The sequence below is a fragment of the Diceros bicornis genome, chromosome 15, assembly GCF_020826845.1.
Source record: "Diceros bicornis minor isolate mBicDic1 chromosome 15, mDicBic1.mat.cur, whole genome shotgun sequence".
NCBI classification, from domain to species: domain Eukaryota; kingdom Metazoa; phylum Chordata; class Mammalia; order Perissodactyla; family Rhinocerotidae; genus Diceros; species Diceros bicornis.
The window spans coordinates 38,154,560-38,182,396 of record NC_080754.1 but is presented as its reverse complement, the minus strand read 5'-3'; the positions used below and the strand labels follow the sequence as shown (position 1 = coordinate 38,182,396).

Below are 27,837 nucleotides of genomic sequence, written 5' to 3'. Positions count from 1 at the left end.
AGAAACAGGCTTGTGCTTCTTCCTTGTGGTGTATGGAGGAAGCTCCAGGTAAAAGTAGCTCCCAGGGGTTGGCAAAGCAGAGTCTAGAGACACAGTGTCACAGAGCTGGTGCCCTCTATTCCTGACCATGTCAAGACACAGTCCCCACCTCGGGTTTTGATGCCAAGGCCCAACATTTTTCAAGATAAAGTCTCTGTATAATTAACAAATAGACATGCTGGTATAAACGCCCTGGAGGTCCACTGGCATGTCAAAGACTTGCATCTTTCCATAAAAGGTTTCTAAACACAGGACTCAGCAGAATTCAAAGACAAGCCTCCCCTAAATTTAAAACGAAATAAGCCCAAATCCACTTACGTTTTTGCTTCTTCTCTTGTTGCATATGTGACGTTGACAACGGCAGTTTCTGTGTCTGTGTTGACTAGGAAAGAAGCAAAAAACTACACTGTCATAGAAAAAAACTGTTGTCGACCTCTGGCTCAATGTAAACAGACTTACTCTAGAGAAAAATGCACAAAAAAACTCATTGCCCTAACTCTAGAGTTATTTGAATCTCTACCTTTATTCAGGTGCATTCATAGTAATGTATAATCAATTGAATATACACATTTGTAATCAATTCTATATACAGCTCAAAGCTATATTTTCACTTATTTTATCAAGACTTTTGCATGTGTAACTGTACATTTTCTTTGTATTTTTCATTTTTAATACCTACATAAAATTGCAGTAAGTAAACGTGCCATGATTTTTGCCTAACCGTTCCTCAACTGTTGACAAATGGGTTGTTCCCAGGATTTGCTATTCCCTTTTTTTTTTTTTTAAAGATTTTATTTATTTATTTTTCCCCCAAAGCCCCAGTAGATAGTTGTCTGTCATAGTTGCACATCCTTCTAGTTGCTGTATGTGGGACGCGGCCTCAGCATGGCTGGAGAAGCGGTGCGTCGGTGCGCGCCAGGGATCCAAACCCGGGCCGCCAGCAGCGGAGCACGCGCACTTAACCGCTAAGCCACGGGGCCGGCCCCAGGATTTGCTATTCTAAATAGTGTTGCCAACAATCACTTTTGCTGCAAATATCATTTGATTTGTGTTCTTCTGAATTAGTTTTTTAGGATAAAATCATAAAAGAAAAATTATTCAGTAGAGGAACATAATGCTTTTTAATGCATATTTTGAGATTACTTTCCTAGAAGTTTGTATCAATTTATTGTACCACTTACTAAGGTATGAGTTTTAATTGTTATTATTTGCATATATTTTTAAATAATTGGATATATATTTTAATTTTAATTCTTCATTCATTGATAAGGTTGAACTACTACTATTTTTGTCTCCCTTTGACTGAACTCCTTGACTGTGTGAGTTAAATCTAGTAACTGTGTACAATAAAGAAAGAAAGCTGACAATTCCAACTCACTTGGCTGACGGAGAGAACATGTAAACTCTAAGAGTGGCTAATACAGGATCACTCTTATGAGTTGGCTTATCTTGGTTCATAATCGCTTGCTTCTTCTCCAAAGTCAGAAGTTAAAAATAAATTCAAAAGGCAAGATAAAACTTTCTCAATCCAAGCCAGTAAACTTAAACCAGAAATATTGGTTTTCCCAAAACAAGTAGACATGACTAAACTAAATACTCCCTTTAAAACATTTAAGCTACTGGGAGATGTAATAACAACATTAAGTTAAGGATAATTCAAGAAAACCATGATAAAGCTGCTTTTCAAAGTAATAATAAAACCCTATAGTGTAGGGATTCTTAATTTTGGATCCATGCTCGAGCTTCAGGAATTCTATAAACTCCCCCTCCAAAGATTCAAATTTGTGGAAATATGAATTTTTCTGGTTTATAATTTCCATAAGATTCTCAAAAAGGTTAAAGATCACTGTTAAAAATACTGTTTATCCAATAACTTCAAAGTAGCTGTAGCCTTTACAGGGAGAGGATGTACAATCCTTAGGAACAAACTGCTACTGAGGTTTTCATGTAATAAACGCTGAGCCCAGCCCTGGCCTTTGCAAGTGATGATTGCTCTCTAATCCACACCCAGAGAAGACCTCACGGTGCAAAACAGGGGAATGAGTAGCCCCTAGCCTTCCTCTCTCAGTGCTGACACATACAATGTTACAGAGGTTTCACATTTGCTGCTTTCTAGTGCTACAGAGGAGGCTGCAGACTCCCAGAAAGGGAGAAAAGGCTGGGTTTGAACCTCCTGGATAAAGCTATCCACTAGGAATCTCAGATTTTGTTCTCACTTCTGGGTCATACTCTCTGTTCTTCAAAGAAGTTTGTCTACAGGAAATCAGACAGTTCTATGATTCTAGGAAGAACTGAGCTCCATTCAAAGAATACATTTCATTCATGGGATATGATACCTCTATAAAGTTTCTTAAAACTCTAGCGAAAATGTTTTCCTGCTGAATCAGGGATCACCTATGAAACAGAACAAAACAAAAGCCCAAGACCTCTCTCCTGTAGTTGCGAGTCAGCTGGAAACTGGGTGTTCTCCAGGGCACAGGTGCCCCAGGAGCTGTAAACTGCCCCAGGGACTTGGAATATTTCTTCCTAGCGTGGCATTGTCCTGAGCTTATAACATGGTCTTAGCCAGTAGCTTTTACAGGTTCATGTCTTTAAGGCCATCTTGCCTACTACATCCAATCTTTATTAGAATATCTTCTTTTCCATGTTGAGGGAAATAACAAGAACTGAGAAATAGAATCCTTGTAAATCATGTCTTCTTTCTGAGCTCTTTTCCTTCACCTTGGGGCACGGGCAGTCAGCAGCATGAAACTGAATAACAATATTTTTAGTATTCATGGAGTGGAGAACATTTGAACAATTACTGCTTTAAAACTATTATATAATTATACTGGCAGACAGAACAACTTGCATATGAAAAAATGGGTTCTCTATGATTTTTCCTAAGTGACCCTTAACAATCCCTTGAGATTATGTATGACTTCATTGTCTACAAATATTTATACAGGTTCTCTTTGGGTACCACAACTATTCAGTGATAGAAGGAGGGTAAAATTATCCTCCCCATTTTATAGATGTGGAAACTAAGTCAGTCAAGGTAAGTGACTTTTACAAGGGCTCACACTAAGAAAATTCACATTCTGCTTTCTAGGCCAATGCAAAAATAACCTTTTATCACATGTTACTGCCTGTCATATCAGGAGCTTGGAATCTATTTTTCCGGGACTCTTAAGGAGCTAAATAAGATCTCAGCTTCAGGTACCTTTACTTTTCTTTTTAAAATCATCGCATTTCACGTTTTAGAAGATAAAAATGAGGGTGGCAGGAAGAAGAATATGTATTTTCTGGGCATTTACAACACTGTTCCTAAGACAGAGACTCTCAAATGAGTATACACAAAAATCACTTGGGAGTGCTTGTTTAAAATACAGATTCATGAACTCTTCCCCTAAACACTCTTACTTGTAGGTCTGTCTGTGGTGAGCCCCAGGAATCTGCATTTTCACAAGCATCCAGTGGATTCTGGTGTAGGAGTCCTACTCCTTGAGAAACACTCAGTCCAAGACACTGGGGATCTGTTGTTCTTAGCCAGGAAGAGGAAAGTTGTCATAGTGTAAAGTTAATTACTTCCAAGTGAATTAAGCTTACCCCAGCTTGACAGCGTTTGTCCAGTGCTTGAGCACATTACAGAGTAGAAGAAAAATAGCCTGAAAATCATTCCCTGAAGAATAAAGTATATAGATATATATAGACATCCCTCACACATAGATATACAAACATACATTCTAGGAAGCTTGCTTCAAAGGAATATGACCTTCCTATTTCTCCTGGGATTTGACCCAGCCTATAAGAAAAAAACAGATAATATCCCTCTCAAAATTCAGTAGGCTAATTTCCTCACTTATTACCTTGTTCCACATTCTCCACTGTTCCATACTGAGCCAAAAGTCCATCTAACACCTGAAAAAGAAAACTTCAATATTAGAACTTCAGGTCTTCCATAAAAACAGTTAGAACTAGGGGCTGGCCCGGTGGCGCAAGCGGTTAAGTGCGTGCGCTCCACCGCGGCGGCCCAGGGTTCGCCGGCCCGGATCGTGCACTGACGCACCACTTGTCAAGCCATGCTGTGGCAGCGTGCCATATGAAGTGGAGGAAGTTGGGCATGGATGTTAGTCCAGGGCCAGTCTTCCTCAACAAACAAAAAAAAAAAAAGAGGAAGATTGGCAGATATTAGCTCAGGGCCAATCTTCCTCCCCCCTCCAAAAAAAAAAACCAGAACTAAATACATATATTGGACTTTCATTTGCTTATTGGCTCCTAAGTAATCTGTTCACTGAGGTGACACAGCAGAATTTCGGAGTCTTACTAACATTAATAATCACATTCATCATGATGGTTGGAAGCCACTTACTGCTTTTGAAATGAGAAGCAGAATGAAGTGCAAGGATCAGTTCTTCTTGGAAGATTTAACCATTCTTCCTTCAGTTTTCCTTTAGGGATCTCCGAATTTTACAAAGCAATGGGATGTATAAGTTTGAAATTTTTCATAATAAAAAGTTTTTTTTTAAAGTAACAAAAAGTTAGACAAAACATTCCGTGTCCTTTAAGGCTATTTTGATTTTGTTTGGGTTGGCGAATATGGGGCAGTTTGTTTTTAAATAATGCAATAAGGCCACTCCTCATATTCTATCTTATTTTAAGGTAGTGAATCTTATAAGAAGTTTTACAACTCTGAAAGTATATCTTAACTATTACTCATGGCAACTAACTTAAAATAAACAAAAACCTGCTCAAAGAACTTTCTATTTTTATTAGTTTTCCAGTGATTTTACTTTTTTCAAAATCATAATTTGGAAAGGTAAAAATCTTTTACAAAATCATGAGAGAAAAATTACAAGCCAAGTAAACATTTGTTTCAGTTTGTTCGTTGGTGCTTGGTGCTTAAGACAGAATAAGAGAGATCAAAGTGCACATCCTACACAATGAAAGGGACAAATACGACCCCAAACCCAGGACAGATCATGCACATAGGGTAGTGAAAAAGGAAGAGACAGGACCCAGAGGCTTTGTGGACCTCTCAAGTCTGAGGACCTCTAACTCATAAATGTGAAAGGGAACTAAAAAAGGGAGAAAATGTCTTATTAACCCATTAAAAAGTAAAATGAGGAAAGAAAGCAGGAAGAGAGTAAACACAGAAGTGACATTACCTACCTCCCACTGCAGGTGAGGAGGGATATTTCGAATCTGAATTTTCCTGCTCCTGTAAAAATAAAAGTACAGACTGTAACACTCTGCAGGACACAACTTCAGCAACTAATAAAAACAGGCTTCAGACCATAGTTTGAGTTAACTTTCTCACTGTGTTCACCAAGGCATCAGCAAGAGACTGTGACGGTGAATCAGAAGCATCATGTTTTAAAGTTTTCAATTATGTTGGGGAAAAAATAAAGAACAAATCCCAAAAGTCCAAACAGCTAAAGGAATGGTTTAAACGCAGATTTGCCTTTTCGATTTCCTGCTAGTTAGAATTTAAAGTGTCATACATGGGGCCGGCCCGGTGGCGCCAGCGGTTACGTGCACGCACTCCGCTGCGGCGGCCCGGGGTTTGCCTGTTTGGATCTGGGGCCTGCACCGACGCACTGCTTGTCAAGCCATGCTGTGGCGGCGTCCCATATAAAGTGGAGGAAGATGGGCACGGATGTTAGCCCAGGGCCAGTCCTCCTCAACAAAAAGAGGAGGATTGGCACATGTTAGCTCAGGGCCGATCTTCCTCACAAAAACTAAATAAATAAATTGCCATATAGGTTTTCATTACAGAATTGTCCCTTTCCTCCTCAAAATATATGGTCCTGCAACTGACCCTCCCCCAAAAGGTACCTAGGCTCAAACATGATAGGTAAAGTCACATATACAGCAGGCTTAAACAAGATCAGATTTAGTTTGTTCCTTGTCTAACAACGCAAAACTTCCTTTTAGAAAATTATTTTTAATTCTGAATAGGTAATACAGTCATAATTCAAAAATCAGAACACTATAAAAAGGTATACTATGAAAAGTCTTACTCCCACCCACCCTCTTCCTTACCAGAAATAAACACTAGTTGCTTTCAGTTTCTTTATGCAAATAATAGCAAATACAAATATAAATTCTTATTTTTTCCTTCTCTTACAGAAATATTCGTATTTTCCACACACTCACTGCATCTTGTATTTTTCACCTAACAGTAATATCCTGGAGATCTTCCTATGTTGGTAGATAGAGAGTGTCCTCACTCTATTTTATACTACCTGGTTGCCCGAGGTGCATTTAACCCATTCCCTATTGATGGATATTTGGGCCTTCTTCTGCCATTTTATTCAGAGGATTTTTCTGTTTTTCCAAGATAACTTTGTCTGATAACTTGGAGTGATTTAGATTGTTTCTTGTTTTTACTTAAGCATTAAAATTAGATAGAAAAAAGAATAGAAATACAAGGCTAAGAATTTTTCTGTCTTTTGAGAACGTCAGATTCTGGAAAGAAAACACAAATCAGCATTTAAATATTAGAGAGGTCATTTTAATAAAAGAGCTTGACATAGAAATCCCAATAATATCCACTATGGGGGGTTGCAGGGGAAGGGACGTGATAGCCAAAGCATACCCCCATTACTTGTTCTTTCCTTCTCGTCTGAGAGGCACCAAAGAGCTGCTATCCACAGCCACACGTTTCTCCATGGCTTTACTCTGGGCAAGAGCCCCAGAAAGAAATGCTACAATTCACGCAGAGAGAAAAAAAAAGAGACAGAGAGAGAGGTACACAGGTAGAGGAAACAGGGAAACAAACAATGAAGTAAATGAGGGCTCCAGTGTCCTTCTTATTGGATAAAGCCCCCCCCCCCACTAGATCCCATACACTATTTCTCTCATCTTATTTTTGAAAAATGAGAATGCATTCATGCTTTACCAGGGCTCCTTAAATGACTATACAAGCCAGTCTGCAGAACCTCTAATCTTGTATCAGGGTAGGAAAGAGGAAAAAGAACCAAAGACTAATTTCTACCTCTCTGTTATGCAGGCTCTTTCCTGACACTGCCTTTGGCAAGAGTTCATAACAAAACTGCTGACACCATCCCATACAGTGGCTACACGGAATGCTCCACAGAGGATGTCACAAGCCTAACTATTTATAGAAAAGGCATCAGAATTTGCAAGAAAATTGAATATTTCTAAAGAAAAATATTTTTGTTATCTCCAAGTATAAACATTGACCCCAACTGCTAACCAAGAATTTACTGGTAGAAATCCTATTGGAAGAAATTCACGCATGAACACAAAGATTTGAATAAAGACAGATACTGTAGCATTGTTTGTAATGACAAAGATTGCAAACAATCTAAATATCCACCAACAGGGAGATGAATCAAGTAAATCACAGTATAGTCATAATAAGGAACATCATACAGCAGTTAAAAAGGGTGAAAGAGACATATGTGCACAGTCATAGGACACTCTCCAAGGCATGCTGTTACAAGAAGAAAGTTAATTACACATTAGGTTGATAGTGTTTTTTAAGAGCACAAAACTACATGTTTTTTCTTTTTTTGTGTGAGAAAGATCAGCCCTGAGCTAACATGCATGCCAATCCTCCTCTTTTTGCTGAGGAATACTGGCCCTGGGCTAACATCCGTGCCCATCTTCCTCCACTTTATATGGGACGCTGCCATAGCATGGCTTAACAAGCAGTGCATCAGTGCACACCCGGGATCCGAACCTGTGAACCCCGGGCCGCCGCAGCTGAGCACGCACACTTAACTGCTACACCATCAGGCCGGCCCCAAAACTACATGTTATTAAATGTGTATATGTGTAAATGCATAGAAAAAAGTAGCAACAAACAGATTTGGTTGGTGAAAAGGGACATGCACTTTTTATTTTAGCTACTTCTATCTTGTTTGCTTTTTTAAAAAATGAGAATGTATTCATGTCTTACTTGCTTTAAAAAATTAACAATTAAAACTCCTACTAGGGATGCTTTAATGAATATACAAGATTTATTTTTTTAAGTATATTGGAACCTGCTAAGTAAAAAAAAGAAAAAGAAGATGAAAAAAAACCCAACACCTCACTCTTTCCATAATTAGGTTAGGTACTCTTCTTGAACTCTTATTTAATAGAGCATTAATTTATTTGCTGAACCCCTTTGTTCATAGTGCACAAGAAGGCAAATTCTGCCCAGTCCAGATGATCCCAAATCCTAACTAAATGGGTCTAAAACAATGTTTCCCTGTAATATGTCATGTAAAGAATGCACATGAGGCAATCAGTTCAGTAACTAGAATGTTTGTTAAGCAGGATTTTAAGAGAAATCATCTCTAAAAAGCTAGTGTGTATTGTAGCATCTCTAATCTTAGATCAGGATGGAAAGGAGGAAAAAGAACCAAGAACTAAAAAAGGGAAATGGAGATCACTACAGTAGAGCCAATTAAACCGGAGCTCAGTCAGGTCATTTAGGAGAATATCCTGAGAGATCTCTTTCAGGATCAGGAGTGATCAGGATCTCTGAGATCTGCGAACTCCCACAGCATCATGTGGACTCCATGCCTTCTTGTCACGGAACCCAGGACGCCTGTCCCCTTTCCCCTGGGAGGGACTTCCACATGCTCTCCAAAACCCAGCTCGTACCTACAGATATTTCCAGGGCATCTCCAGGCAGAATTGTTTCTTCTGCACTCTTTAGCTTTTATAACAGCTCACTCTTTGGTATAATTATTTATCTGTCGGCACTGTCCGTCCTGCTAGACAGTGACTTCCTCAAGGACAGGCTCCTTGTTTACTAGTCTCCTGTCGAGCATGGGGCCAAGTGCATAGTAGAAAAGGAGAACGTGGAAGCCCAGGGGCTGGGAAAAGCACTCCTATCGCTGCCTGTGTTCTATTTATGATGTGGACCCTGACCCCACCCAGGAAGGCAAACTGCCCTTTTCTCCTTTGCCAGGTGGTCAAGAGGAGAGGGAAGGGGGAGTTCTTTTTCTTCTTTCCTTTAGAAAAGAAACCCAGTGTTTGGCTCAGTCTCGAACAAGAAATATGGATCTTTTTCCCTTTGAAATTCATAAAAGTGTGCCCTGCTTTAAAACAAGCCAAACTTACACAGTAACTTAGGAAAGAAATTGGCTATAAAAAAATTTTTTTTTTTAATAATTTCACAGTCCCTTTAAAAAAGAAATCAAGCTTTTCTAAATATCCGTAAATGGCATTGCTCATCCTTACGGCCACAGAACTATTACCACAGTCTCCCGGCTGGTCTGCCATCCCACTCCAGTCTCCCTCCTCTCCCATCCATCCCACACTTGGCCGCCAGTGACTCTGTAAACACACAAATATGACTGGTCACTTCTCCCTTCTTTGAACGTCACCATGTCCAAATTCCCTTTCATGACCCTGTTACTACCCTCTTCCCCATCTCTATCTTTAAACACTCTTGCCCCAGCAAACTGTTCAAACTTTGTGCACTTATCCCCTTCACCAAAAATAATGCGTTACACCTGTAGTTGATATGCGTGCGGGGTCGGAGCCTTCAACACTCCCAGTCGACCTCAACAACAAGAATAAGAGGGCAGTACAGAGCATGGTTTTGATTTTTTTTCTTTTTCATTTTAACCAAAAGCAGAATAAGACCTGTAGTCAAGCAGAGGGTGCCCTTTAATACAGATACACAGACACTTTCCCTGTGGCTGTGGGATTTAGGAACTCAAAATTTCCCACTCTCATATTCAGGTAAGCTAGTATTTTGGGTGGGAAAGGGCAAGCCCAGGCTCCACACGACCAAGAAAAGGATAACATAGCCCAACAGCCATCTTGCTTGGCTGGGGAACTGGCTACTTTGACCGATTGTGTATTCTGGTTAATTGGTGATATAGTATACATGTGTAGACTATCAAACCTTTGAGAACTACAAAACAAAATATACTTAATTAACCCCAGCTCATCTAACTCTCAATTAGTTGATGGTTCCTAAGGCTTTTCAACATAAAAGTAACTCAGGGTACTTTTTATGAATATATTATTATCTTTGTACTGTAGATGCTCAGAGGAAATAGAAGGTTCCAACTGAATGAATTTCAGATAAAACTAGATGTCCATTGTTATGAATTTCAAGGGAGGGCCTGGCAGAAATTATTTTGTGTGGTAGAATTTGTTGCTTAAAATAAGTGGGCAATCATCTGGGGAAATAAAATCGTATTTAAATGTCAAGGAATCTGTGATTCTGAAGAACTATTTCACCTGTATTTTACAAAAACGTAAAACACCTGCTTGCAAGTGAGGAGGATAATGCCATAGTTTTCACGCATATGGTCACCTAGTCACAAGTCTGATCAGCCACCCTGGGAACCCTAAGCCAAGCCTTGATCTTGCTGGAGGCTTGAGTAGAGAACAAAGTTAACAAATTGTGAGAACTGAGCTCATAGGATCTCAGGTTCCATTTGAAAATTACACCAGCTAAGGATGGGAGGATTCCCCAGGTAAACTGTGGGGAAGTGAGGCAGCAGAGGCAGCAAAGAGGGTCCTGTGAGAGAGTCCTTTGGGGTTCAATGAGGGATTCTACCCCACTGGGTCCCATCGGTGTCCACAGCAATTCTGAGCTCCATCGGATGACACAGGGTCCTCATCTTGGAGGGAAATCAGAGCACCATGGAATGTGCATTATGTGCAAAGAGAAGCTGGTGTGCTAACAGACTCCAAGGACCAAGACTGAACCCACCAGAGCTCTCAGCCCCACCACCTCTAGTGCTGTAATCAGATTCCACGGCACCCCGTGCACTCATTAGTATGTATTTGAGGCACTTTATCTGTTTCCTATTCCTCATTAGTTGTGCAAGTTCCCCTTAAAACTTCTGGACATTGTGTACAAGGGACATTCTGTGCTAAATTGAAGTAGGACCTAGGGCTGCTTGGGGAAGCAAATGAATCACTGGTGATAGCCCAGTCCAACTCTCTACCCAACTGTCCCTTAAAGTCCCCGCCCCCTCCTCTGTCTTTGTCTCTGTCTCTCTCTCACACACACACACACACACACACACACACACGCACAGAGGCAGGGCACAGAGAATGATTAAGAGTCAATAAAACAAATTACTTAGTCACTTTCTTTGTTACAAAATTATTAAGAACAATTGCCTCTGCCTCTATGGAATCTAAAATAAATGTATTACAACAGTTTTTAGAAAAATAAATGCCTTCAACATAAAAATTGTTGAAAAATGAACAAAAGAGGTTTGGGGGTTTTTTTAGAGAGAAAAAAATATGTGATCAAAGTAAAGTTCCTGTGAATATTAGCAGTAGTCTGGGCCAAATCATAAAAGGATTAAATCAGATATTATGGTGGTGACCCACTGCAAAGGGTTTTGAGCCAGGAGAATTACAGTTATAATCCCAGTAACTTTCCTTTTTGTATAAACTTATGTCCACAAAACCATAAATCCCCAGTGGCCCTAACATACTCATGCTTCCTGAGCATTCAGGGACAGGAGCTCATGAAAGTTCATTGCTTGATTGGAACAGAAAAGAAATCAGTGAATATAATAAGCAATAGTCTGAGACTTTGTAGCTCATTTATTTACCTTCCACCCCTTCTCAAAGAGTTTACTAGTTCATAAAAAGGCCTTGATTTTTTAAGAAGTTGCTAACACAATTACAGATTTCCTTTTTGAGGAAAACATCAGGGTTTCTTAATTGTTGTTGAAAGAAGCAGAAGGGGAAAAGAGAAAAGCCAATAGGATAATTAGATGATGATCAGAGGTTCATGAGAAGGTAAGTCAGACTGCTATGTCCTGGGCAAGACGGTGAAGGAATTTCCCTATTGGGGGTATGGTGGGTAGAATTTGCATTAAATGACCATTAAGTTTCATTCCAACTGCAGGATTCTACAAATCTTTGGAAAGAGGTGTAAGAGGAAAGTTAAAATCATCTATTAAAATGAATCAGTATGTTTGACTATAGCTTGAAACCACCATACACTGTTCCAGAGAAATAGATAACCAGATTTCTCAGAGATTCAATATTTTAACTCTTTAAAAAGGAAGCCAATACCTAAAATTTTCTTTTTGATTCATATTCAGTTTTTAGCCAAGGGGCTCCTTTTACTGGAATAGTGGTAAACAGTAGAACTATTTGAAGTGAAAGCAAGCTAAAAATCTAAATAATTATTTGGGAAAAAGACAGTATTTTTCTTTGTCAAAGACTATTTAAGGAAATTAAAATAAAACAAAAACAAAAAACCCTGACATGGAAAAACTGTGACCACTCTTATCAAGACTTGTGTACAATTCCCTACAGATATCATCTTTCCCATCCACCAACCCCCTCCTTAACTTGTTTTGTGACATAAGAGAGAAGGAAATACAGTTTTAGCTCTAGTTTTACCAGAACTTCTCTATTGGCCTCATTGAACTCTCTCTCTTCCCCATCCCTCAAGTTATTTTATTTGACGAAGTCTAATAAAGTTTCAGAGGTATACTCAAAACGTTCATCACAGTGTTTTTAGCAGGAATCTTTCCCCAAACCACCACTACTACTTCCATTAATGAATGCTAAGCATCTCATTCAAGCTTTACCACATTCCCGCATGAAGTAGGCATTGTTATCCCCATTTTTCAGATAAGTAAACTGAGGAGTTGATGAGTTCCTTGTCTGAGTCTCACAGCTAGGCTCTGATATTTTTGACTTGCAGTCTATAAGTTTAAAAGTTGGCTCTTAAAATGTTACTCTGGCACTGTCAATTCACCAAAATAACAAAATTTTTACATTTCATGTATATATTTCAGTTCAATGAATCTTGGACAAGATGTGCCCCCTCAGGCAAATACTAGGAAAATGGGTCTTAGGAACAGATTTCTAGCTTTTCCCTCTCATTGTCAACCTCATTGTAGACTCTGACCAAAAACATCTCCTCCAGGAAGGGTTATTTTAGATACTTCACCATAGGGGCCCACTCTTTGCTCCTCACAAGAACTTACTTAAATATAAATGCCCTTTAGAGAGGGTAATAAAGGTATTAATAGCGAGTAAACTCCTTCATAGGGTGAGTTGACTCCTGGTTAACAGTCAGGCTCTCCTGGCCCATGGCTAGCAGCTGTCCACACCTGCAAGGGACTGGGCATGTGAGAAACCACCTGCTTCCCAGTCGTGCTTATTATCACTGGCTCCAACCAGGGCTGTGCGGAGCCCCATGGGGCAAGATGAAGTTTGAGAACCCTCCCCAAAATACGGATTGCTGAATGGAGAAGGGTGGAGTGAATCCCAGACAGGCAGGCAAAGTCCTCAGAAGGCCAGGACATTCGTGTGTGCGTGAGTACGAACATGCATTTAGATTCAGGAAGGTGAGATTTTGAGAGGCAGGGCTGAGTCTTTGCGAGCCAAAAATCTGCATGCCAGCTTCCAATTTTTTAAGATCTAAACCAAGTAAGAACCGAAAGCATTTTCTCTAATGCTTTTATTCTGCCGTGAAGATCCCAGTTAACAAAACCAAACTGTGTTTCTAGAGAAGTGATTAGCCACCCTTATAAGGCCCTCAACTCCTTACCTGTAATTAAGACTAACCAGGGTACAAACAAATATTTACACATCGTAATTTGAGCCCAGATGAAAAACATATATAAACACAATGCAGCACAAGTTATAATCTGAGTATGTAAATGTTTGCCTTGTGTGGCGCATGTTAAATACAAAACCATCTTTGTAAGGGCAAAGGGAGCCACATGGCCTGCCCCGTCACCAACACCTGTGCCATCCTTTCAGCATCTCTTCATTTTCGAATAATTGTTCTCTTTAGTTCTCCAAAGGGCACTCAAACCTGTCCCTTTCCTTCCTTCCTTCCTACTTCTGTCTTTTTCATTTTTTTCCCTCCTCAGTCCAAGCAGCATCTGGAACAGAGCGGGTGCTCCGCAATCAGCAAATTCACCAGGAGCATTCGTGGACTACAGCTGGCTTCTGTTTCCTAGCCCACTCCATCCCCTATTCTGTCTTCCGACCACAAGAAGAACAGGTGCTTACTGGAGACACTGACTGGTCTTCAATCAAGCCAATTTCTTTCACTCCAGTTTATGCTCATCAGCTCAAGGCAATAGGCTGCTGACTGGAAAACGGATGGGGAGACATTTCCTGACACAGTAGCCACTGCATACATTTCCTGTGATTGGATGTAATGACTCATATAGAGGTGGTGTTCTTAACACAAGAAGTACAACGGCATTCCTTGATTGACTGAAGAAACAGTTTCACAATTAACACAAAAACTCAAGCCAGAAGCTGTGAGTCCTCCATGCCTGGGAATGAGTAATAAGCCAACAGCATTTTACTTCTGAAAAGAAGGAACTAGTCCCAGTGGCTATAAAAGACTTTGATCTTATTCATTACAGTCATGATGATGATTAAGGAAAATTAAACTCATCTCTTAATAGAGCCCTAAATCCCAATAAGCAGAGGGAGGCAGGAGAGGGCCAGCCAAATCACATACTCGTTCCTCATAAAGGAACTTGGTGCCCTTGCCATGCTAATCAAATAGTTTTCACCCTCCATCCCACACAAGAGTAACATCTCACTCATGCTCAGGGCTGGGGTGGTGTGAACAATCCAAACCACTCATAATGTTTGGACTGGAGGTTAAATATTGGACATTTTATCTGATTTTGGAAAATAGGATGATTTTTAAGATTGAACTAAAAACTTTCCAAATTCATTTTACAAACATTCACTAAGCACCTATTATGTGCCAAGCTCTTGTTTTAGGTTTTGGGTATTGCAGTGAACAAAACAAAAATGTCCTCACGCTGCTTACATTCTAGGAAGCAAAAAACAAACAAACAAACAAAAAGACAATACTGACCTCGGCAACCTTTAGAACTCTCTACTTAATTTCAATAAAACAATAGTTATGTACTTGAGAGTTGGTCCCTTGATCCAATGAAGTCTTCAAGGAAAAAGGCTATCCCTGCCTTTTCCTAGCTCCTATTTTTAGGTTTTAGCTAGAAGTGAACCAAATATCTTTAAACACCTATTTTTATATTTCTGCACAATATCCTCATAATGTCATTGCAGCTAGACAATGCATCACACGAGCCCTTGTTTCCAAGTGCCATGGGGAAGTTCCAGTTGGGGCAAGTATTTCTGCATGTGACAGCACTGGGACACCTGCACCGCCACAGAGGGGCATTGGGAAAGTTTCCTCTGCAACATGAAGGGGTGCTCTGGAGAAAATAAAAAAGATCATACTGGAGAGGAGCCAGAACTTCTTACACAACACCAATAAAAAAATAAAAGCACTTCACAGCATACAAAGAAAAATAAGTCAGTGAACACCCTTGGTATCTCATAAGGTGCTGATGAAAAAGAAAAGGAAAATCATTGGGTCTTGGAGCCAATTCCATGATTTGAATACAACTAAATTAACCTTTTTTTTTTTTTTTTTTTTTTTGGTGAGCAAGATTGCTCTGAGCTAACACCTATTGCCAATCTTCCTCTTTTTTTTTTTTTGGCTTGAGGAAGACTAGCTCTGAGCTAATATCTGTGCCAATCCTCTATTTTGTATGTGGGTGACCACCACAGCACGGCTTGACGACACGCATAGGTCTGTGCCCGGGGTTTTGAATCCGAGAACCCAGGCCTCCAAAGCAGAGCATGCCAGACTTGAACCACTATGCCACGAGGCCGGCCCCAAAATTCACTTTTTAAAACTTCAAATAGCCAAGTTTAAAAACAGATGAATGAACTGGGGAAAGATGGCATGGAAATTATTCTTATTTTAAAAAGGATTCATCACCTTAATGAGGATTCATCTTAAGATCCCTTAATATCAATTCTGAAATGAGGCAAATTAGTAGGGAAATAACTTCAAATATACAAATTTGATTTGTCACCAATTTTGGGAGACTCGACTTTTGCACTGAGAAGTTTTACCAGTAGGGCTGAGAGAAACGCAAGATTCCTGAACTGTATCCTTCCTGAATATGCACACCCTATCCCTACCCCTGCACATTCACGGCTCCTAACCTGGTGACGTGTACACAGCAGTCACTAAGTTTGATGAATGAACGAACGTACATGACAGGGTTAACATCTCTGGCACTTAAACACAGAATTCCTTCCAGCTGCTGATTCACACTCTCTTCTGAGTTCCCCGTCTTACAAAGACAGTAAACAGAGCATCTGTCTCAGTTGGTTCCTGCCTTTTCATCACTTCCTCTCAAGCCAGCAGCATTAGCTGGGTGGCCTCTGCAGGACCCATCAATGAGAAGTTGCATATAAGAGTCAACATCTGACTCGCATAAAGGTGAACCACCTACCTGGCTCAGCAGGTGGCCATAGAAGATCCTGCTACCACAGCTTCAAATTCCTTTTCCTATCTCTTTTCCCTTCCCTGGATGCAGCACAGGGTTGCCCCCTACTTCCAGGACCCCGTTCCTTTCTTTGCTTGGAGCCAGGTCCTCAGCAGCACGATTGAGGGAGGGAAGAGAGTTCAGGGGGTGCCCTTAACTCAGCTGTTCACAGGGTCCCAGTCTCCTTAGTATTATGATGAGCTCCTGCCCTCTCCTCTCATTTGTCCCTCACCAAACCCCACGGAATTATGAGAAAGTTCTCCATAAACTGCAGTGCACTCAACATATGTGGGTATTAGGAATATCTGGATGGAAGCACAATACCATCAAACTCCCCTTGCATTTCTCATTCACAGCTTTGGTCCCGACGTGCCCAGGAGAGCTGGTTTTCCTATGAAATGTGAACGAATCTGACTTCACCTGATGAGTCACAATCAGGTAATCAATTAACTAGAAGGCATTGCATGGAGCCAGCACTGAACCAGGAGAGAGGCGACTGAAGTTATACAGAATCCCCTGTGGACTCAGGACCCATTTCAGGAGAATTTCAGAAGCTGAGAAGTACAATTGGCAAACCAATGGATTATGCTTCTCCTTCATTAAGAGCAACTTGATTATTGGGCTTAATTAAGGGAGAGTACTTTTGTTCCTTGGTGGGAAATACAAAATTTATAATATTCAAGGAGAGATACTTGTGGAAATGCTAACACTTTTATTTGCTAATGTCTATAAGCAAAGCAAAAGGCCTTGATTTCTTAGGGAACAGTGATGTAAGAAAAAATATAAATTTAAATATACTCCCTGGATTTTCTAACCCCTAATAAAACATTTTATTGTTAACAAAGGCTACCATTATTACACAACAGAGAAGCAGAGTGGGAGCCACGCCCAGCTGGGAACTGGAGACCAGGGTTTGAATCCCGGCTCCACCTCGGACAAGATGTCAGACAGGCGTCAGGCCAGTCGCTTAACCTCTCTGGTTAATGCCTCAGACATGAGGCAGTTAGACAAGAAGATAGGCAGTTAGACAAGATTCTTTCCTAATCTAAGATTCACTTCATTTTGGCAGCAAAACAAAATTGTCACAAAGAGAAGGTAAGGAGCAGAAAGAAGAGGAAATGCCTTGGACTTTAGGCTACAAATAGAGACAATTGGAAAAAAAAAATTATTTCAATAAATCTTACATTTTGTTTGGGTCACAATTTTGAACAACCCAATAAATAAGTCAGATGACAGAGCCCATGGTATTTTTTAACTGGATGGCTTACAATACAAAATATTGGGTTTGTGACTCGACTTCCATCACAACACAACCCTATAGCCACAATTGATCCCCCTTCTTTCCTTTTCTATCTTACTGCAGAAAGCTTTGTTGACACTTTACTACTGCCAGTGTTACTCTTGTACAACCTCTGGTGTCTGGATTTTGAAGATGTAATGTTATTTCATGAAATTTACTATGACTAAATGGTATGACACAGCTATGTAGGAGTTCATCCATTTCCTATAGGTAGATATAGGTCTTGGCATGGGACTGTGCATGAGGAGGCTATAATTGCTTCCAAGGAATTCCACTGATGTCATAAACCACTGGATCAAAGTTTACGTTTCCACTACATAGAAACATAGCTCTGGCCCATAATTCAGATGTTGGTTAATTAGTATTGTAGTGATACTCCATTTGTTATTCCAACTTTGATCTAAACAGCTCTGTAAAGCCCACATTCATATTTTTAAAGTAACACGCTTTAGCAGCAGGTGACAGAAACTTAAGGCATGGCACATTTCTTGGAAAAGCAGGAGTGTTCAGCTTGATTTAGTGGAAACATCACTAGACAGTTGTCTAAGGCCCTTTCCAGCTCCAGTGATCCAGGTAAGAGAATAGTAAGAGACTTCAAAGCCAGGGGGACAGAGAGTGGGAGGGTGTGGTGAGACATCAGGATGAAAAGTGTTTATATTACATGGAGCTCTTCCTAGTGATTTTTACATAGCGATTCTGCAGAGCTCAGCAAATCTGAAAACATTATCTACCACTCAACTGGTTTCTTTAAAACAAATTTATTTTTTAGAAATAAGCACCACATAGTCTTTGTACAAAGTTCAAAATGTACCAAAGGGTATAGTAGAAAAATTCTCCCTTCTACACCCATCCTTCAGCCCTCCAGATCTCGATACCATTTTTTATTGATGTCTTAATAGTTTATAAGTGTGAAATTTTAGTTGTACATTATTATTTGTCCGTCACCATATAAATGCCTCCCTTCACCCCTTGTGCCCCTCCTGCCAATCCCCTTGCCCCTGATAACCACCAAACAGTTCTCTCTCTCCATGTGTTGGTTTATATTCCACGTGAGTGAAATCATGCAGTGTTTGTCTTTCTCTCTTTGGCTTATTTCACCATCCAGGTCCATCCACGTTGTTGCAAATGGAACAATTTTGTCTTTTTTATGGCTGAGTAGTATTCCATTGTATACATATACCACATCTTCTTTATCCAATCATCAGTCAAGGGACACTTGGGTTGGTTCCACTTCTTGGCTATAGTGAATGATGCCGCAGTGAACACAGGGGTGCATAAGCCTCTGTGGATTGTTGATTTCAAGTTCTTTGGATAAAGACCCAGAAGTGGGATAGCTGGATCATAAGATATTTCTATTTCTAATTTTTTGAGGAATCTCCATACTGTTTCCACAGTGGCTGCACCAGTTTGCATTCCCACCAACAGTGAATGAGAGTTCCTGTTTCTCCACAACCTCTCCAACATTTGTTGTTTTTTGTCTTGGTGATTACAGCCATTCTAATGGGTGTAAGGTGATAACTTGTGTAGTTTTGATTTGCATTTCCCTGATGATTAGCTATGCTGAACATTTTTTCATGTGCCCATTGGCCATCTGCATATCTTCCTTGGGAAAGTATCTGTTCATATCCTCTGCCCATTTTTTGATCGATACTGTTTTTTTTAAATCATTCCAGCATATTCTATACATAAGCATATATGTATATATTCTTTCTTTCCCCCTAAATACAAATGTTAGTGCTTTGTATATGTTTTTTTCACTTGGAGATTGTTTCATATCCATATACTTAGAGCTGTATTATTCTTTGGGACAGCTGTATAATATTCAATTTTATGAATGTACTGTAATTAATTTAACTGGTCTACTGATGGACATATATTTCTAATCTTTTGCTATTTCCAAAATAATAATAATGCTGTAATGAATATCTACCTACCTACCTAATTTTGCACATAAGTGAGAATACCTTGGAAGATAAGCTCCTAGAAGTGAAATCACTAGCTCAGAGGGCTGTGCATTTGTAATGGTAACATACAAATGCAGTGTTGTTTCCCCACACATCTGAAAACACAGTTACCAAATTTTTTATTTCACCCATTCATAGGTGAAAAATACTCTCATTTGCATTTTAATTATGAATGAGGTTTATCATTTTTCATATGTTAAAGAACCTACCCCATCTCACCCACCCTGGGGAAACTCCACAGAATTCTCCCTTGCTTTTCTTCAGTATTCTGGTTTGATTAACTTCATTCATTTCATTTATTTGACAAACTCTTACTGAGTATTTGCTACGTTGGACACCAGAGAGACAGGTGAAAAGCATTTTCCCTCCCATGAGGAGCTCACAGTCTGGTGGGAAGACAGCAAGCAGTCAGCGCACCTTGCGTGCTGTGCCACAGACACATGCTGTGCTATAGACAGACCTGTGCCACGCTGGAGGGTGCCGGGGTGGCCAGATAAGAGGGGAACCTGGCAGGGCCCCCAGGGAAGGTGATGCGTCAGCTGAGTCCTGAGCAGTAGGAGGCAGAGTGGGTCAGGTGAACAGAAGTAAGGGTGAGAGTGTAGAGGGGTCCAGAAAGGCCTTGCAAGTGAAGGGAACGAGGCATGGTGGCCAGGTCATCTGGTTTGAGGGAATCAGAGAATGCTTCCAGTGAAAGTCAAGAGAGCAGGCTGGAGAGGTTGGCAGGAACCAGGAAAGGTGGGAAAGAACTCCTATTTCCTGAGTTGAACCATGAAGGTGATAAACCTTTCACCAAGACCCAGGAACAACTCACTACACGCATGCAGGGTCTGTGAACACCAGGTGCAACACTGAGAGGCATGTAAACATAGCCAGCAGCACTAACTTTCTTTTCTGAAGCTATTTTCTTCTTACTGACTCCCTTCCTCAGAGAAGACAGCCTTGTGGCTCTGAAAATTTGGGTGCAAGTATAATCTACCCTTTGCTGTGGCTGTGTGCCTCCCACCACTGGGGCAGTCTACTGATGACTGCTCACTTCTCTGACATGGGGCTGCCACGTACACTTAACCAACAAACTAAGTGCTTCTTTATCTTAAAATAAAAGCATCTCGCCAACCACCATTATAATACTCTTCTGTTCCCAGCAGGGAACACCTCTCAAGTGTGCAACAGATAGATCTATTAAAAATATTAAGAGTATTTTAGATTACTGGAAGGCATGATTAAATAACATGATTGATTTTTCTTTAAAACAAATGCACTGGAAATTTTATTTTTTAATCCAAGTGAATAATGCCACCATCAAAGTAATGCCCTCAGAAGACTTTACTTATTCCAATAATGATTCCTCTGCCCAACAAGTTTTGGAAATTCTTTATTGATATTTTTTGCAGCATCTATCCAATAAACATTGATTTAACAGATTTGCCTTTGGTCTGTAGTGCAATCTTACGAATATGATCTGTGTTGAAACAGAATATGCCGCTTTTCCTTCCTCTTCTTCTTTCTATATTCAACAGGAACAAAACAAAACTTGGAGGCCTCTCCTTATGCCTCTGCTAACAGCAAAGAGTACAGCTCTCTGGGGGAGTGGGCTGCCTTATTTTCTAAGCCTCCTTAGATGCCAGGACTGCTGGGTTGGCCACCATACCCAGGCCACCAACCTATTCTCATACGGGATTCACCTCCTACTTTCCGTCGGGGGTAGGGTGGGGTGGAGAGAAGCAGCACCAGGAAGAATAATGCCCTTGGCTGTCTCGAGCTCCCTGGTCTGGTTAAGAAGAGGGTGTTTACTCAGGGCCATGCTGGTGCATGGGGAAGCCAAGCCCATCCCTGTTGGCTGATCATCAGAATGAGGGCAGGGGAGAGTCTTCATTCCAGGTCGTGTCTGGGTAACATCAGGTGCCAGGATCAAAATTTCATCCAACTGAGGGGCGGCTGCCCAGCCTGCAGGGTCAGTGCTCCCACAGCCCTTACTAGTGCCTTGTTTGTGGCATTCATCACAACCCTCTGTTTACATCTCTGCTGCCCAGCCAGACTCTGCCCCCTGTAATTTGTTCATCCCACCATCCAGCACTTTACATGCTCGAGGGATGATTATACACAAGTAAACAGATAGCAGGCGTGGCTGCCCTTTAAGTCCATGTAAACGGGCCTCTCAATTAGACCCACTTTGGTCAGGCCAGGTCGTCTGAATGTAAAGGGGCCTCTCTGTCTCTAACCAGACTCCTTGCTGCCCTTTGATGGCCGTAGAGCTCTGAGAGAAAGCTCATTCCCTGAGGGCCTGATGATCTTTACCTCTCAGTCTATTGGGAAGTCATGGGCAGAGAGTTAGACTAGGCATCAGGACAGTTGAGCGTGGGGCCACCACCCAATACGTAACTGTGGCAGGCTACTTCATTTCTTGGGACCAGATGGCCTCTCTCCATGATCCTCCTCAATGTCCGGAGTTCTCCAGTCCTGCCTATTCTCTTCCCCAAGCACAGGACAGATGTCTCTTCCTCCTGTAGAAATGTGTACAAGGATTAAGTTGTCCAGGCGAAAAAAAGCCTCTGAAGGAAGAATTCCTGTGCTGTGACTGATTTATTCTAAGACTAGGATTCAGACAAGTTTTAGAAATCTTCATTCAATGACACAGATAGACAGACTTTAATCTGTGAGCCAAGAAAAATGGTTTGTAAAGCCTACAAGAAGAGAATCCCATGGCTAAGAACTTGTAAAAACATCTATAACAAACAAAAGTTCTAAGGGAAAGACTGTGAATCAGCAGGATCTCAGGAGGTGGAGAGAGAGCTTTAAGATGACAGAGAATTAAGTGGCTAAAGGGCAAAGGGTGCAGAATGTGACCGCAAGAGGTGATGCACGTGGATCCAAGCAGCACCTGGAGTCAACAGAGGACAAGTAGACACATTTCATCCCAGGCCTCCACCAATGGGGACAGCCTAGCTCATCATACTAGTATTTTCCAGATGGGAAGCAGGGACTACTGAGATTCATTAGAGTTTATAAGGCCGAAAACCCCGTCTTGGGAGGTGGAGGAGAGAAGGAAGTGAGAATGAACAGGAATGACATTTTCCATTCCTGGAATAGGAATGACAGTTTTGTACAGTGCTGGGCAAATGCAATAGAAGCCTGCCACCGTGGTCTCTGCCTTCTAGGAACTCAGTCCAGGAGGCAAGGAAGACAGTGGACAAAACCTATCACCCAAGTCCCGCCAATGGTAAAACTGGTGCAGACTTGACCATTACAAAGCATTTTTACACGTTAACTCATTTAATTCTCACACTAGTCAGCAGGCCAGAAGAGAATTTAAGTAACTTGCCCAAGGTCTCTCAGCTGTTAAGCGGTAGGACCAATTATAGAAATTTCATAGATACTACTGTAAGAGACATTTTGAATTTGCGAGGGTTCTAAGACAACAGTGTCCACGCTAAGCGACAGGCATTGTGATGGAGGCTTTACAAATACCAACTCCAGTGCCTAAAGGAGCCCCACGCTGGTGCCCAGATAGTCAATACCTAACTCCTACTTGTTGCATGAATGAAGGTGGGGTGAGCATTACCTGTCTCCACTTTGCAGTTGGGGAATCTAAGGTGAAGTCAAGAATCTGAACACAGACCTGTCTGATGCTCAAGTCACTAGTCCTTTCATTCTGGCAGTGCTTTTAGGTGGCCCATGAGACACAGAGCTCCACGCAATGACTGCAGGAGGTGAGCAAATACAGCAATAAACAATGCATCACATTTCATTTATTTTCTAATATTTCTTTTTCCATCAAGGAAAAAGTCTCAGTTTGGGGCTGGACAGTCTTCAACAACTCTCCAATACCATTCTCTTCCCTCTTTAAAAAAGGAGAAGGCATTAGGCTTAGAATCTCCCAGCAAGAAACAGTAGCTAGAATTTAATAACACTTTGTTTTCAGTATATTTTATTTTTATGGTTACTTTCCATTTATTGCAAATGGTATTGGTTTTCCATGTATATAAATGATAGCAAGTTTCTTTTTAAAGTAAACTTAGGTTAAGTTCTTTTAAAGGGGCACCACTTTAAAAGACAATATTAAGTAGTTAACAGTGCAGGTAGTAGAGATATGGCAGAAAACACGAAAGCAGCACACAGATGGCTGAAATTTGGGAAATGTTGCTCTCATACTGGCTCTCAGAACACCAGTGCTTCTGCCCAGTTTTGAATCAGTGCTCCTTTGTGGGTAGAGCAAATGGGGCAAGTAATGTTCTCTGGAACCCCCAACTCTGAGGCTGCAGGATTCCCAGCTGAGCATGTCCCCAAGAGACACTCTCTCTTGCACCAGCTACACTAATGAACATCAGTATTAAGGCTGGAAGTCAGTTACATGAACAGGCGTCAGGAGTGGCTATTAATAGGTGTTTGACCAGGGCAGGAGACAGAAAACTATGGCCCACAGGCTACATCCAGCCCAAAGCCTGTTTTTGCAAATAAAGTTTTATTGAAACACTCATTTGTTTACATATTGTCTACAGTTGCTTTTCCACTACACTGGCAGAATTCAGTGTTGTGACAGAGGCCAGATGGGCCACAAAGCCTAATATATTTACTAACTGGTCCTTAACAACAACAAAAAAATTGCTAACCCTTGGACTAGGGAGGCCAGACATTGAAATTGAGAAGATCAGGGCCAAGGAAGGGTGTATGAGCGTAGTTCACAAGTCAGAGAAATAACTCTGCCAGAAAGTAAGCTAGAAACTCCCTCCTGGAACTGGCAGATGGGTAGGAAGAAATCTAAGAGGAAAACTGAAGCAGGAAGAGGGGAAGAGCAAAACCATGATCAAAACTTGAGAAGCAGAGAAGATGAACAAGGGGCAGGATAATACCAGAGATAATGGTCTTGTACCTTCTGGAGTCAAGAACCATTCCTTTATGGGGTGGGGAGTTGGGCGAAATAAGTGAAGGTGATTAAGAGGTACAAACTTCCAGTTATGAAATGAATAAGTCACAGGGATGTAATATACAGCAGAGGGAATACAGTCAATAATATTGTAATAACTTTGTATGGTGACAGATGGTAACCAGACTTATTGTGATGATCATTTCATAATGTATATAAATGTTAAATCACTATGTTGTACACCTGAAACTAACATAACATTGTATGTCAACAATACCTCACAAAAACAGAACTACCTCTTAGGTGGGCTATTCTGGGTTTCCCAGACCTTCCCAAGGAACTGCTCCTTGCAGCTGAAGGAGCCACGTCCTTGAGAAGCCAGGAACCCCAATCATACTTTGCCAGGTGATATTCAGTGTGGACCATGATAGCATTACGATGGTCAGAGATGAGCTCAGGTGGAGAGAGGAAATAACAGACTGTGTTTAGGCAAGGGCAAATGGGGTTTATTTAATGGGGAGACAGATGAACGCTAAGTGGGAACAACTGCAGAGGCCTCACTGAACAGGGTGAGGGGTTTGTGCTAATATAGTAGGCTAGGGGAGATCACTGCAGGCTTTTGAGTACGGCAGTCATTTGTAATTCCAGTTATTTGTGAGGCAAAGCTAGTGGGGCGTGACACAGCTCTACAGAACTGTTAGATACTACCTATCTTTGAGTAACAATAGTATAAAAGACAAAATGGATTGGGTTTGCTAGAATAAAGGTGTTAATAAGATGGCCATCACTAGCAGTGTGAGACTCTGCTGCAGCACAGGCTCAAAACACCCATGCCAGCTCTTCTTTCACATGCTTCATCTCGTTTGCATGGACATTTCCATGAGTTAAAGAGCAGGAAGGCAGTGATGACCTTGAAGTGACCAGGAGTGTTGACTGGGGAATGAAGGCTGGAGTACAAAGAAGTGAGCCTTGATAGAGACAAACTCAAAGGAGAGAAGTAAGCTGTACTCGATCCAAGGGCCACTAATACATACTTACACTTGATGGGGTAGGAGTGGGGGCAATTTCTAGTTGTTGCCAGTTTCCGTGCTATAAATACTCTCACCATAGCTAATTTAAAGCTACCAACGTGATGTCACCATTTGCAAGCCGGAAAGAGATGCACACAATTGGCTCTGGTGAGTCGAGCGACCCTCCTCTAGCAAACCACTAGAAATCCAGCATGTTGCTCACAGCAGCTCTCACCTGGATGATGTGAGATGACAGGTTACTCAGAAGCCATGCTACTGAAGCTACTCCACCCACCCAGTTATTGAGAGACTGAGATCTTTCAGGGGACATTCTCAAAAGGTTTTTGAAGAACATCAGTTGCAGATTTCAGAATAACTTCATTTTGCAGAAAAGGAAACTGCAGCCCAGGGCTACAGAACTGCTCACCTTGGGCTACATGGCAGGGCTGGGATCATGCTTTGCGTGAGCAGAAACAAATTCTGAAACCAAACAGGGAGTCACTGTAGAGTGAGAAGGTAGTCTACAAACGGTCAAGCCACATCAAAGTGCAGCTGATACAGGGCTGGCAAATTACTCCAAGGGTAGTCTGGTCAAAGAAGAGGAAAGAAAGGCCACCCTGGATGCACAGAAGCTGTGTGTGTGTGTGTGTGTGTGTGTGTACATGTGTACATATATACATGTGCACAAGTGGGTAGATATGAAGCACTCCCAATTGCCACCTCCTACATCCTGTCAATAGAGCAAGACACCCCAGGCATCTTATTTAAGATAACAAAAAATTAGTGTGTGAATTTTAACTAGTTAATGTCACATGTGAAAGGAAAGGCTCATACTTGCTTCTTCTTCCAAGTGGTTTTTTCCCTCTCAATTTTATTTTTACGGTTAAAACTTTCAATTTTGCTACCTGCTCACCTCAGCAAATAAACTACAGATTTTATTGGAAATCAATGCTTCCTCTAAAAACTGTATTTTCATGCCGGTTTCCTTCAGACTAATAAAATGCTGTTTATCAATCTAAACCTCAAGTAGGCCTCTTGTGCACCTGTCACCCCCTCCCTTTCATCTGAAAAGACATGAACACCCACCTGGTTAGTTCCCTCTGTCATGAGAACCAACAGACCCTGGGGAAAATTCACCCATGTTAGGTTTCTTTCTGACTCTTCCTGCTTACAAAGAATGCCCCTTTGGCAAGTTAGGGCAGCCTTCTGGTCTGTTTGTGAGGCACTTTTCTTCTGGGTGGCAGACAATGCTGTCTATTTACCAACCATTCACTCACCACTAACCAACCTCCTTGGCAGCCCTTAAAAACTTCCAGGTGGCAGCGTTTGTTTATCCCCATTTTGTAGGAGATGAAACTGAGGCACAAGAGGAGGAAACCACTGTCAGGACATGCCACAGGAGCAAGATACAGTACACGAGTATTTCAGCATCATGGATTATTTTTAAAAACTGAAGAAGGGATTGCAACAAGACCTGAATCACACCTTCATACAGCCCTGCCTTCCTTCACCACCTCCTTCACACTTCCTTCACCAGCCAACTGTGAAAGGAACCTCTAATGAGGGGCAACACGGACAGACTTAAGTTTTCACTTGTATGTCATTTTGCGCTTTCTGGAGGATAAAGCGAGCTTAGAAATAGGTGATATGGTGGGAGGGTGGAGATGGGAAAGTAAAGTGAGAGGCTTGTATGATCTAGACCAGGATAATCGAACTCAGAATAATCAGTTTGGTAGAGGCTACACAGAGACTCCAGGAAATGATCCTCAGCTGTACTCACAGTTCACTGGAAAACTGTAGAAAGGGCTTCTGTACATCAGGGCTGGTGGGTAGAGAACTCAGGCCTCATGCTGTATAATTATGTAAATAAACGTATATATGTGTATATACATACACACACACATAGATACATATAGACACACATGTATACGTATACACAAAAACATACACATTTATATACACATAATAATATATAGTTATGTAATTATAATTGAGTTATAAGAACCTACTATGTTAGTGTGTTTTCAAGACCAGACTTCATTGTAAAGGAAAACTATTAGCCATAAAAGCTTTGTTTTGGCTTGTCCCCAAGGGCATATGTCCATTTGCCTTACTTTTGCTAATTAAGAGTTGAAAATTGTTGAAATGTTTCTTGTTGGCTAAACTGAAGAGAAGACAACAAAATTCAGTGGAGACTTATTAAGTCTTGAGAATTAGGATCCACTGAGGTTTATGTGGAAAGGGGAAAGCGTTTGTGGACTGTGGACATGTTTACAATTCCATCAAATCAAGTCAGCCACAGCTCTCCACCAGGAGCACAATCAAAATTGCACAAATAACTAAATTTCTGTCCTAAGGAAATGATGATATTGGGTCA

General features: G+C 41.1%; 1 protein-coding gene across 2 annotated transcripts in view; it reads right to left on the bottom strand.

Annotated features, from left to right (window-relative positions):
• Positions 1–27,837, bottom strand: part of IGF2BP2 (insulin like growth factor 2 mRNA binding protein 2) — a 151,551-nt gene that overhangs the window by 40,505 nt on the left and 83,209 nt on the right. For both annotated transcript variants that reach the window (XM_058556174.1, XM_058556176.1), the window contains exons 3-5: positions 5,191–5,239; positions 3,888–3,939; positions 358–421 (exon numbers count right to left, since the gene is read on the bottom strand). In XM_058556174.1, coding sequence (XP_058412157.1) covers positions 358–421; positions 3,888–3,939; positions 5,191–5,239 — 165 coding nt within the window. The remainder of the gene's footprint in view (positions 1–357; positions 422–3,887; positions 3,940–5,190; positions 5,240–27,837) is intronic.